We start from the raw sequence: 12,955 nt of genomic DNA on the forward strand, positions 1-12,955 counted from the left end.
ACGTACCTCAACCATACACAGAAGTGGTCAGATCTTACCTCCCACTCCCCTCAATTGAGTTTGGCTCTGCTGCTGGAGTTGAGATTGATAGACTTTCCCATTAGTTCCCCAGGGAACCATCTTCATGATCATAGGACAGATCTGGTCCTATGCCTCCTGGCCTCTCCAGTTGCCAAATAATTAATTGGTGTCATGGAAAGATTACTAGAACACAAGACAAGGATTCGGATTTCAGCTCCGCCATTATCCACCTGTGTGACTGTAGTCAACTCACTTCCCTTTTGGGGATAAAATGGAGGCGTTTGACCAGACTCACTCTAAGGTGTGTTTGGAATCTATTAACATTCTTCACCCCATGCCCTATGCTGCCAGCTCACCAGATGCCCTAACATAAAATAATCTACACTGTTTTTGAGTCAGAAATCTCTGGTCCTTTTATCACTAGGAACAGAAGGAAAAGTAGATTAAAGTGACTGGAAAGAAAGGACAGTCAAATACGAAGTGACCCTTGATCTTGGAATCTACCTGGCAGCAACAGAGGCAACATCTTTGAATGGAAAGAGCCCAGAACTTAGAGAAGTAGGGCATAGAATCGGGACTGGACAGCACCTCAGAGGTCATCTCATCTAAACCCTGAATTCTAGATGAGGAAACTAAGGTCCAGAAACCTCGGCTTGCTAGAGGTGGCAGCAGAATTTGAACCCAGGTTCTCTAACTCCAAATCCAACCCTCTTCTCATGAAGCAGCTGGTAGAGCAATAGATAGAGCCCTGAGCCTGGTGTCAAAAAATGAGTTCAAATCCAGCCTCCAACACCTACTAAATGTGTGATCCTGGCAAGTCACTTAAACCTCTGGGTCCCTCAGTTTTCTCACCTCTAAAATGGGGATGACAATATGACCTACCTCACAGGGTTGTTGGGAGGATTATGAGATATTTGTGAAAAGTACTTAGTACAGTACCTGGCACTCAGTAGGCACTACATAAATGTATACTCCATTATCCTTCCACTATACCATCCTGTGTCTGAAAGCAGGACTTCCACTATTAACGAGCCCTGTGATCTTGGACAATTCACTTAGTCTGATTTTCTTCCGCTATAAAAACCTTACATTTAGACTACCTACCTTACAGGTACATCCTGCGAACGAAATGACACAATCTACCCACCAGGTAGGTATGAGACTGGCCAAAGCATCCAAGTGCTCTGTGCCTTGGTTTCCTTATCTATAATATAAAATGAAGGGGTTGGACAAGATGATCTCAAAGTCCTTTTTACCTCTAAATATGATTCCAAATGAAACTCTTTGTAAACCTTAGAGCACCATTAAAACATAAGCAGTTCTTTCCAGCCCTTGTATAAAATGTTCCTCAATTTTTACATGCAGGGCACCTGGCATGGAAGGAGAGGAGCAAGGGATGTGCAGAATTCAAGGGAGATGGATTTCAAAGCTCTATTTTTGAAGCTTCAGCAGGACTTCAATAGTCTTTGTCCATGTGAACCATCTACCCATCTCCAGACGGAGGAATCCAGGGCCTTAACTCCTGTAAGTTTTCTTTGCATTTCCTCTCTAAGAACCAGATGCCAAAGATCTGGTCAGTGTTATCAGCTAGCTACTGACAGAAGCCAGGTATCTGTGCACATACCCAGAATCACAGACTGTCCAAACTGGAAGAGGCCTTAGGGACCATCCAGGTCAGGGAGTCAGTCTGGGGCCCAGGAACATGTTTTTCCAGTGTTTTGATAACTGCATTTTAGTATTAGTTGCTACGGAAATCCTAGGTATTATTTAGGCATCTCCATGTGTGCATATTTCATGCAACTATGGATATTTAGGCATTTCAAAATATTATCCTGAGATAGGGGCCATAAAATTAACTTGACTGCCAAAGAAATGCATGACACAAAAAAGCTAGGTACCCTTCATCTAGACTAACCCTCGTTTCTCTAATGCCTAGAAAAATAAAGAGATGACAAAAATCAGTCAGGCATGCTCGATCCTGTATTCTCCAGCTCTCTGGCTAAAAAGTCAGTTTCAGAGTGGAGAAAAGAAGGGAAGAAGGAAGGAAAGGAGGAACGGAGAGAGGGACCTCCAGAATATACTCCTAATATAACTTAGTAAATGTTTTTTCAGGGAGATGAAATTACTTTTCTTTCCATGGCCACAAGGTGGCAGAGATAAGCATTGAACCCATGTTTCTTCCTTTCCTATCAGTACCCAATGGTCTAGGTGTGGAAGCCTCAGGCCACCTATTTCTAGTCTGGGTAAGTTCCATTTTCAGAATTGCTTTCTTCAAGGTTCTGCTGTCCCATTCTTTCCTAGGTTCCTTCCCTCCACTTGTGCTTGAGGTTTCCAGGAATTATCATCACCAGTCAGTTTGGGGGCCTATAATGGCCAAGTATAGCACTCAAATATGCCAGGACAGCTACGATACTGTGGTATGGACTTCACTAAACACAATGGAAGGGCAGAAGAATACCACAGGGTGACAGAAGGAAGCAGATTTCACATCAATCTGAGGAAAAACTTTCTGAGGACGAGAGCTGTATAAAAATGGAAGACCTGGTTGCTCATTGTGAAACTGTGAACTCGTCAACAAACATGTGCCAAGCTGGACTAGACCATCTAGTACCTGCCAAGTCTAAATCTGTACTAATTAATGCCTTGGTGAACTTTCAGACACAGCTGTACCTACACACTGCTGCACATCCTTCAGGCTGGTTTGTAGGGAAAATCAGTACACAGCAAATAACTGTTGCCCATTCCCCCAATTGGCACAGAAACAGAAGAGTAACCCATTCTGCATCTCTCCATTGCAGCCACTGCCACCCCATGTGGTATGTTAGATCAGACCATTCACAGATAAGAGTCAGGGAGAAGCAGTGGCCAAGAAATCAGACAACTCATTCCCTGTCTGTGGGCAGATCACCTGTCCTCAGTAGGTATAGTGTAAGTGCCATCCAGATAGAAGCACTCACCCCTCCCCTGTGCGCCACCACCACCACTACCCTACCTGCAGACACTGGCATGTCCTACAAGTATCGTGTTGGGGTTTTTTTATTAAACATCATTTTGTTTTAAACTTTTTAAAAAGTCTCTTGGTCCATGCCCCTCACCCCAATTCCCTTCTTTCCCCCTAGCTGTGAGCTAAGGAGATTCTTTTGTGTTTTGATGTAGAGCCTCTGGGTCTTCCTCGGCCTCGACGTGGTGGCCTTCCACTGTGGCTCAGTCCTACTGACTCCCTCTGGCCTGTACTGGCAAGGGGAGGGCCTGAGAAGCCAAGCCCTGAGCCAGGCTGGAAGAAGGAGGAGCCAGCACATGGTGAGGTCCCTGAGAGGGGGGTCCCTAAGGTGGGGAACGCTGGGGGTGGGGAGAGGCTCTGGGCTGTGTCAGCAGTGGCGGATGCCACCATGGCTTGGCTCCGTCGGGCAAAGGCCCTCTCTTGACGCAAGTAGCGAAGTTCATCCCTAATGTCTGTGAGGACACTGAGAAGGCGGGACTGTAGCTCCCGGTCCCGGGCCCGCTCCTCCCGTTGCTGGGCCCTCTCCTCCTGCCAAACACCCAGCTCCTGGTGGTACAGGTAATCCCACTGCTCCTCCAGGTCCAAGAGTCGATGCAGGTTAGTCCGCCAGGCCTCCCGAGCGCTCCGGGAGCAGTTCATACCTCCCCGGAGGGGCTCTCCACTCGGCGAGGCTGAGGAAGGAAGAGACTCCTCTCGGAACAGTGGGGAACGGGGGGCTGCATCCTCCAGCTTCTCCCAACTCAGACCCCGAGGTCTACCCCTGCCACTTCCATGTCCTCTCTCTTCATCTCCAAGTGAAGGTGGGGGCAGCTGGGAGGGGCTGAGAACATGGTTGAGGTCGCTGACCACAGCAGGGGCAGCCCAGTCAGGAGGGGCTTCACCTCCATCCTCAGGAAGGGAGGTGAAGGATGTCCTCGAGCTGCAGTGGTGGAGCAGCAGCATCCCCTCTCTCTCTTCCTCCCCTTCCTCTTCTTCCTGGATGTGACCAGGTGCTGCCAAGGCATCTTCATCCTCCTCATCCACAGAAGCATAGGAGACCATCATGCCATTTCGAACGGCTGGAGACATGGGTGGCTCAAGGCCAGGCTCTATGAGAATATACAGAGAATATACATAAGGCAATGAGGAAAGTGAGGGGTTCTGCTGAGACCTCCCCCTCATCTGGCCTCCCCCTTATTTCCAGAATGAGGCCCTTTGAAAGAAGGAAACTGGGGCAGTCACCTGAATTCAATCCAACCTTATCTCAAAGTACTCCCTGATTCTCTGCCTTGGTCTAGCCAGGCCAGTCTCCTCTGTCCAGAACATGGAACATACTATTCCCAGTGTGACCTTTACTCATATAAAATCAATGAGGTCAGAGCTGGGAGACTGGCATGTCCAATCCTTTCTACGATTGATAGGGAAATGATTCAGGTTGTATTAATAGGGATACTGGTAGGGAAACTGAGCTTTAAGTGACTTGCCAAGGCCATGCATTCTGTCATAAAAAAAACTGAAGCCCAAAGACAGAGAAGTCATAGGTCCCAGAGCTAAAGCTGGAAGTGACTTGCCCACGGTCACACAGAAAGAGCACCAGGGCTAAGTCTAAGGACCCAGATTTCCCAACTCCCAGGCTAAGGCCTCAAAGGATGTTCAACACACTTCATTCAAGAGGCAAGCCTTGACTAGGGCTAGCCCTCTGGCCTCAGGACCACCAGATTCCAGATTGGGATTTGGGTCCCTGGAAAGATGGAAAGGTCACCCCTGCAAGGTGGCCACCAATCCCCTTCCTTAACATCTTCTTTGTTTCAAACCTGCACAGCCTCAAAGGGCCGTGAGACCATGATCTGGGGGATACCCAAGTCACAGCATGGTGCTAAACACCACCATCGATTTGCAGTGTAACCTGTGGGCTTTCCAGCAATGAAAAAGTAAGCTAGAATAGATCTTTCCACCTCTTGCCAAGCCCCTCCCACAGCTAAGGAGCACCTTGAGGGATACAGAGAAACTTAAGACTGTAGCCATGGTAGCGCTACAAAGTATCTCACTGCTCATTCTATGGCAGAAGCAACCACAGCCCAGAGACAGCAAGTGATTTGGCCCACACCCAGCAGAGCCAGTCACAGAACTAGCACTCTGGACTTCTGAATCCTAGAAAAGGGATTATTTTTTTCTGCATGACCTTTGACCTTCCCCAAGTCTATCCCAAACAGTCTAGGCTCTGAAAGGCCAGTATAGCCAACGCTACTGTCCTAGGAATCACAGGATTTTAGAGCAGAGGGACTTTAGAGATCAAAGTATACCTCCTCCACCCTCACTTTGCAGATGTGGAAACTGAGGCATAGAGAGATCAAGTGATTTACCTAAGGTCACACCACACAGGCACTAAATGGTAGAGCCCAGACTGAAACTCAGGCTTTTGGCTCAAAGTCCAGTGATCTTTTCACTATGGAAGGCTGCCCGCACAGAGGACAGGTAGGGGGACTCCCTTGTTGGCATCAGTGTAGAGGTTGAAGTCACAGAAGCCCTGTTGGTAGGGCAGCCCCAACTGCTCAGACACTAAGAAGCAGTTTGTGGGACAGAGGCACCATAGTGGGAGCAGGACACAGATGGGCTCAAGCCTGGCATCCATCTCACAGGGGGCTCCCAGGGAAGACAAGAGATCCTCCCAACCCTCCACCTGCCCTGGCCAGGGCCAGAGATGCAAGGTGTGGTACAAGGGGAAAAGTACTGGACTTGAGTCAGGAACCCTGGGTCTGCATCCCAGCTCTGACACAAGCCGAATGAGAACAAGCAAATCGTCTGGCCTCTGAGACTGTATCCTCAGCTCTAAAATGGGAATAAATTAAATCTGTGGCCCCTCTCACAGGACTGTTGGGAAAGTAGTTCTGCAAACCCTCAAGTTCTCTTTGTCAGGGTTCCTACTGCATTCCCCATGTCCGGTCAGCCCTGGGTCTGTACCTTACAGTGATGAGCACTTGGTCAGGGAACAAGCTGGGGAGTCTCTCTGTCTAGCCACAGCAAGTCCTAAGAAGGGAGGGCAGGTGGGCAGCTCCTTCAAAAGCCGCTGGCCCAAATTCTTGTCTCCTTGTGGGATCACTGCCTGGGGTAGGGGAGGAATCTTTCCTATCTGGGCCCAGAAGCTCCTGTGTAAGATGACTTCTCCTGGCCCTCCCAGCCCTGGGAGAGGGCACCGGGTCAGGAGACAAGAGGTTAGGAGTTTTGAGTCTGGGCTCTGATCATTTGGGGCAAATCCTTTTCCCTTATTTTCTGGGTCTCAGACTAGGTGATTTCTAAGGTCTCTTTCAGTTCAAATCAATCTCCCCTGTCCCTCCTCTCTAAGTCCCAGTGTTGGGGGCAGGGGCAGAGCCTGAGCTTCTGGCTCTGTCCCTGACATCTTCCTCCACGAAGAGGATCATGGGATTTAGTGCTGGAAGACACTTCAAAAATCAGCTGGTCCTTCCCCAGTCTTTATAGAAAAGGGAACTAAGATGCAGTAAGATCAAATAACTTGCCCCAGGTCACAGGAGAGCTTTGGTGCTTTGTCTCCAAGTCTAGGCCTCTTGCCCCTGCCCCACAATCCTCTCCAGCAGCTGCCTCAGACCGAGTGACTCTCATCCCCTCCCAAGTCAAAGCCACCCAAGATGCCCAGGTTCTCACCAGGATCAAAGAATGCCTCAGGTTCTGCCTCCGGGCTGGACTGGGTAAAAGTGGAGGCCACCATCTTCTCCAAGGGGGTGAGGTGGACCTTCTGGGGGCCACAGCAGCTGGGGGAGCCCTTCCTAGAGGTGAGCTTTCGCTTGACATCCAGACGCAGATCCCGCCACTTGTGCTTCAGGTCTTCCACAGAGCGCTCGGTGTAACCCAGGAAGTTCACTCTGCTCTGGATCTGGCCCCAGAGCTGGTTCCGGCGGGCAGAATGGGTGCGAAGGGCCTCAGCCCCATACAGGGCCCCAAAATGCCGAACCACGTTCCACACCAGCGTTTCTGTCTCATCATTAGAGAAGTTGGCTTTTCGCTTCCGACCAGGGGCTGCCATGCCCAGTGACTGGGAGATGAAGGAAAGGTTGCCTATCCTGTGCCCAGGCTGCACAGAGGGCCCGGTGGCCCTCCAGCTACTGGCAGCAGGGGCAGCCCTTCAAGTGAGAGGCCAAATGTGTGACGCCAAATGTGTGACCTGGCTAGCAGGCCCAGAGTCACAGGAAGAGGAAGGCCGGCTTTTAGGCATCCGTTGTTCACCGTGTCAAAAGAGCAGAGGACAAAGCCTTTAGCTCCACACCTGCCCCCTGCTGCTTCCTTCCCATGGTTCCAGTGCACCTGGCAAATGAGAGAAGCACATTCAGGTCAAATTGATTTCATCGAAGGGAAATAGGGCCCTGAAGGTTATGTTCCTCCCAATCCAAACGCCATAAACCTCTCATAACCCCTCCTTCCCTAATACTACCCAGCACCATCGTTTGCCTTGCTACTGACCTGAGCTGCCAAAACCCAACAGATCTGTGACAGCTCTTGTACCATATATATAATATGTGTATGTGTGTACACACACTCATATATACATATATACACGTGTGTATATATACATACACGTGTATCTACATATACAAACACATATAAACATACATGCATGCATGTATTTTTATATATACGTATATAAAACCTGTCAACAGTTCAGTATGATTTTTAAAAAAGCCCTGGAGCAAGTCAAGACCTGGTTCTGATTTACTAGCTGTGTGACGATGGGCAAGTCATTTCCCCTGTCCAAGCCTCAGTTTTCTTCTCTGTCAAATGAGAATAATAAAACTTTTACTACCTACCTTACAGGCCTACTGTGGGATAAGCACTATGGGAATGGAAGTTATGGCCAATTGCAACCATATCAAAAGCACCTTGGAGAGAGAGCACACGTCTTAGCTCATTTTTGAATTTCCCACAATGGCTATTACAGGGCTGGGGAAATCACAATTCAGTGACAAAGTATAATGTCGCTGTTCAGCCATGTCCAACTCTTCATGACCCCATTTTGGATTTTCGTGACAGAGACACTGGAGTGGTTTGCCATTTCCTTCTCCAGTTCATTTTACAAATGAGGAAACTGAGGCAAACAGGTGAGGTGACTTGCCCAGGGTCATCCAGACAGCAAGCGTCTGAGGCTGGACTTGAACTCAGGAAGAGGAGTCTTCCTGACTCTAGGCCTGGAGCCCTAGCCACTGTACAACCCAGCTGCCCCACAAAGTGGATTTTTAGAAGATTTTGCCTCCATTTGGTGCTAGATTTATTGTAGCTATAAAATGTGCAGAATGTCTCTCTCCTAGTACCTCCCTTTCCCCAGGCACTTGAAGCTTACCAAAGAAAACACAGAAGACTTTGAATAGTTCCAGGCTCCTCTTAGTCCTGTCTAATGTGAATTAACTAAATGATAAAGAGGATACTGGATAGCTAGGTGGCACAGTGGATAGAGTGCCTAGGCCTGGAGTAGGAAGACCTAAGTTCAAATCCAGCCTCAGGCATTTCAAGCCACTTCATCCTGTTTGCCTCAGTTTCCTTATCTGTAAAATGAGCTGGAGAAAGAAATAACAAAGCACTCCAGTATCTTTGCCAAGAAAACCCCGAATGGGTGAAGAAGAGTTGGACACGACGTCTGGCTCCACTAAAAGCCTCCATGATGAAGCATCATTCTTTTCCTTCACTAAAAATGTAGCTTTTGGTATCTCAGAGCCCAGACTGTTTAGGAAGCCTGTCTAGGTGCCGTAACTGATCTCTGCCCAAACTCGGGGTCATAAAGCTCAAGAGGAGATATGTCCTCTGTGGAACTGTGAGACACATCCATCACCTCCTGGTGATGTCACATGCTTGTGTGTCCAAATAAACCTGTGTACAAATGTACCTGTGTGTAAGCGGTGCTGGCTTATTCATGCAGAGGCTAGCAAGGAAAATGAAAATTCTTGCAACATGCTTATTCAGTCTGAGGATTTGATTTCACTTTGTTGGGAGAGGGGAGGGAGAAGGGACTAGCTATTCAATCCCCTCTCCATGTTTTCCCAGTCCAGATAGGTTACTCTGTCTTGAATTGGGGAATTGGCATCTAGAATATTAAACTGAGTCCTCCTCAAGGCTTAGTCACTAATTCCCCAAATAATGTTAAGGCCCCTCCCTCTCAGAGTCTCAGGTTCCTTAGTAGTAAAAGGGTGACCTCTAAGGGGGCTGTCCAGCACCACCTTCCTGACCCTGGGCCCTCACATCCCACAGCCTCGGATAAGATGGGATTAGGTGGCTGGAGGTGTTGGAAAAGAACGGTTTGGGGCCCCAAGCAAAGAGCAGTGGTGAGAGGTGGGCAGAAAGTGGCATGAGATGTTAGTGTTAGCCTCCCCCAAGGGTTTGGGGTATGGGTCTCCCCTCCTACTCCCTAATGGATCTGTTCTCCTACATCATTGGCATAAGACCAACAAGCTTGCTTGGGTGGGGTTGGGTGGGTCTCACCTTGGTTAAGGTGGGGGACCCGCTGCCCTACATCCCCTTCTGGGAACGACGGGAAAGGGCTCACTCCTAGCTGGAAAAGCTGCCCATGGAAAACGAAGGGCGCCCCTCCTCCCCCACCCCACACAGCTGGATTTGGGTGGGGCAACACTGTGCCCCTCCCCCCAAGCATGCACACACATGAACACACACACATGAAACACACACACACCGCTCAGTCCACAGTTCTACCCCACACTCTTGCCTGCCTCTGGTCACCGGGTCACCATTGGCCCTGGGCTCAACCCAACACCATCACCCCGTGGGTAGGAGAACAGTCCTGGCCCCTCAGCCAGTAGAAAGCGTCCACCCCCTCCCTACCCAAGAGTGGGTCACAGGCCCACGGACAAACCTGGCGCTCGGCTAGCTCTCGGCTGTGTGGCCCGTAGCCCTGCCCCTCCCCCGAGGGAGGAGGAAGGGCGGCCGGCCTGGCGGCCGACCCGGACCGGGTACAGCTCGGAGGGAGGGCGGGGGTCCCAGCTCGCCGGGCCGCGGGGGCACTGGGCGGTTGCGGGAGCGCAGCAAGTCCCGGATCCCGCCGCTTTAGGGGCTAATGGCTCCTGCCCGGCCAGGAACTTGCCTTCGTCTCCTCCACCGCCGCCGTCTGCCACCGAGGGAAGGAGCTGTCTCCCGGCCGCCCTCTGCCGGCCCTCGGGCCTCAATGCCCAGCCCCGCCCCCCACCTCCAGTCTGGACCCCTGGGTCCCTTCCCCAGGGCTGCTGTGGCTTAGCTGCGGGGTGACCGTGGGCGAGTCACTCGAGCTCTCCGGGTCTCAGGGGACGCACCTGTAAAGTGGATCCCAGGGGAGGCAGCGGGGCGCAGGGGCAAGAGATGCCGCGGTCAAAGGACCTGGATTCCAATCTTATCCTGCGGCACCTTGGGCAAGTTACGTAACCTCCCAGGGCCTCAGTTTCCTCATCTGTAAAATGAGGGTCCCTTCCAGCTGTAAATTTGTGACTGTATAAATGGTCCAGAGTTGGAAGGGACTTTAGGAATCAGCTGCGCCAACCTCCTTATAACATAGATGAAGAGGGCGGGGAGGCCATCCGGCAGCCCCCTCCTTTTACCGAGGCAGGAAATTGTCTTTCCAGTTAGACTGGGATTGGCCTTTGGACAATGATGGGGTTCTGACTCTGGGAACCTCCCTGAACTCCCCTTGAATCTCCCCATCTGGCCTTTCATACTCAAATTTGCAGACTGGTTCCCCCAGAATCTTGCCACTTAACCTAGTCTTTCATACTCAGATTCGTAGCCAGGTCCCCCTATCTTCCCACTAAATCTGACCTTTCACATTCAAATCTGTTGCCCTTGGCCCAGCCTGGCCTTCTATTGTCTGTTACCACTGGATTGCCCCACCTGCTTCCAGCCCAGGCCCTCCATTGTCGGATATCTCCGGATGGCCTCCAGCTGTTTCCAACACTTGACCAGTCACCCCAGTCCCTTGGAGAGTCTCCTGGGACTTCTCCTCAAGACCCTCCCTAAACCCCTCCTCCCATCACCCTAGGCTACCAGACTACCCCAGATCCCTCCTATACTCTTTTGTGTATTTTAGTTCCTTCTCGCCTCTATGAAGGCGCTCAGATTCAATCCAGCTCAGACTCTGTCTAGTTGAGATTCTATCTGGCCCTCTTGTGAGTACAAGCCTTACAAATGCTTAGGCTCCTTAAGAGCCAACCCAATTTGGTGAATCTTTAATAAACTTCGTTTTTCTTTGGCTTTAAGAAGGCTTGAGTTGAATTCATTCAAGCAGGACCTGGCATGTTGGTATTTTGGGATCCCCAGCATCCCTAACCCTCATCCTACCCAGGAAGAACTGCTACTCTCAAGTTCTTCTGCCAAGACTGGAAGGTATGTAAGTCTCCCCCTCCCTATCCCCTTCTCGCTCTCCAAGCACCTTGGAAGCGGTTTTCAGACCTGACCCCAGGTCCCAGTAGGTCTGGCAGCTAGAAGGCCATCTTGCATCCAGGTTTTCAGTCCAGTGGCAGAGTTCGAGGCCGTGGACCTGGGCACACCTTCCAAAGCATAGACAATGTTGACCTGAAAACTTAATTAGAGAAAAGGCAACAAGCTAAATGCATACATTTTATGATTTAATTAATTAATTAGTCAATTCCCTATTAAAGACAACGGTAACATAATGCATTATGGAGCCAGAAATGTTCTGGCTGCCCAGTGCAGAAATCTTCCGGCTTATATACGTTTTGCTGTGAGAAAGAAACTCTCTTAGTTGAACAAATCATAAATTTAGTAAGACAAGACAATTAACAAAGCAATGTTGGTATATGTCTCGGTGACGAGAAAGGAAATCCCACCACTAGTGAGTGGCTAACAGATAACTGACATAGGAAAATGCTAAACAAAGTTCAATAGAAATTACGACCTAAGATGTCTATTTTTCTTTACCATTAATATGCCATAACATAGTACATGTCTATAGATAATAAGATACAAAGGAAAGTCCCATTATTCATAACATAGTATGTGTCTATAGATAATAAGATACAAAGGAAAGTCTCATTATTCAAGATATAGTGTCTTAGGTTAAAGGTCTCCTTAAGGAGTGTAGAGTCGGCCTTGGCTGGCTTTTGCTGACATAGGAAGAGGCACTCTCTGAGTTTACTTCAGAGAGAACAAAGAGATTATTCCAAAATTTTATATTAAACATTATCAACAAGAACGGACGCCCTATCGGGAATTGTGTGCCCAACTCTCTGATTCCCTCGGCCCTAAGGAATTAGGGAAACGTCAGCTACCTTTTTCTCTTGGCTTTTTTTTCAAGGCTTACTCTCCTTCCAGTCGCACACCTAATGGGCCAATCACCTTCAATCCCCAAAATTCGCCTTGAGGTTGTCTCTTACAAAATTGGAAAAAATTTAGCTCCTCTAAAGAACTTAAAAAGAAAAAGTTGACGTTCTTCTGCAGTATCACCTAGAGGACCAGGAAGTATGGCCCATTTTGGGGACCTTACCATGTAATACTCTTTTACAATTAGAATTATATTGTGGCCGAAAGGAAGAATGGATAGAAATACCTTATATAAGGGCCTTTGTCAAGCTCTCTGAGAACCCCATTCTCAGAAAAGATGGTAAGATGCTTGGAGCTCGAGCCGCCCCACAAAGGGGCAATGCTGGTGGACTGGACATTTTGGATGATCTCCATTTTATAGCCCCCTTTCCATCCCTACCTCCATTCCCACCATCCCAACCCCTATCCCCACCCCAATCTCCCCCAGTCCCTCCTGCTGCTCCCCAACCTCCTTCAACCCTCCTAGTTTCCCATGCTACCACCCCTTCTTTCCCTTGGTTTCCCTTCCCTTTTCCTCTACCCCAACCCCCCTTGATTCCTGCCTCATTTTCCTACCGTATCTTACCCTGTACGGTCTCCACTGGCCTCTCCCCTCGAGGAAACCCCTACTCAGGCTCTGAACTCAGGCCCCAC

At 49.4% G+C, this 12,955-nt stretch overlaps 1 protein-coding gene across 1 annotated transcript; it reads right to left on the minus strand.

Annotated features, from left to right (window-relative positions):
• Nucleotides 1-3,041: 3,041 nt before the first annotated feature.
• LOC140530085 (uncharacterized) lies at nucleotides 3,042-10,136 on the minus strand. The gene is made up of 3 exons (XM_072649324.1): nucleotides 9,870-10,136; nucleotides 6,662-7,318; nucleotides 3,042-4,110 (listed from the first exon to the last, which is right to left on the minus strand). Exons 2-3 carry the CDS (start codon nucleotides 7,038-7,040, stop codon nucleotides 3,137-3,139), a joined length of 1,353 nt encoding a protein of 450 aa, XP_072505425.1. The 5' UTR covers nucleotides 7,041-7,318; nucleotides 9,870-10,136; the 3' UTR covers nucleotides 3,042-3,136.
• Between the last annotated feature and the right edge of the window lie 2,819 nt (nucleotides 10,137-12,955).

This window comes from Notamacropus eugenii, chromosome 1 (assembly GCF_028372415.1).
Source record: "Notamacropus eugenii isolate mMacEug1 chromosome 1, mMacEug1.pri_v2, whole genome shotgun sequence".
NCBI classification, from domain to species: domain Eukaryota; kingdom Metazoa; phylum Chordata; class Mammalia; order Diprotodontia; family Macropodidae; genus Notamacropus; species Notamacropus eugenii.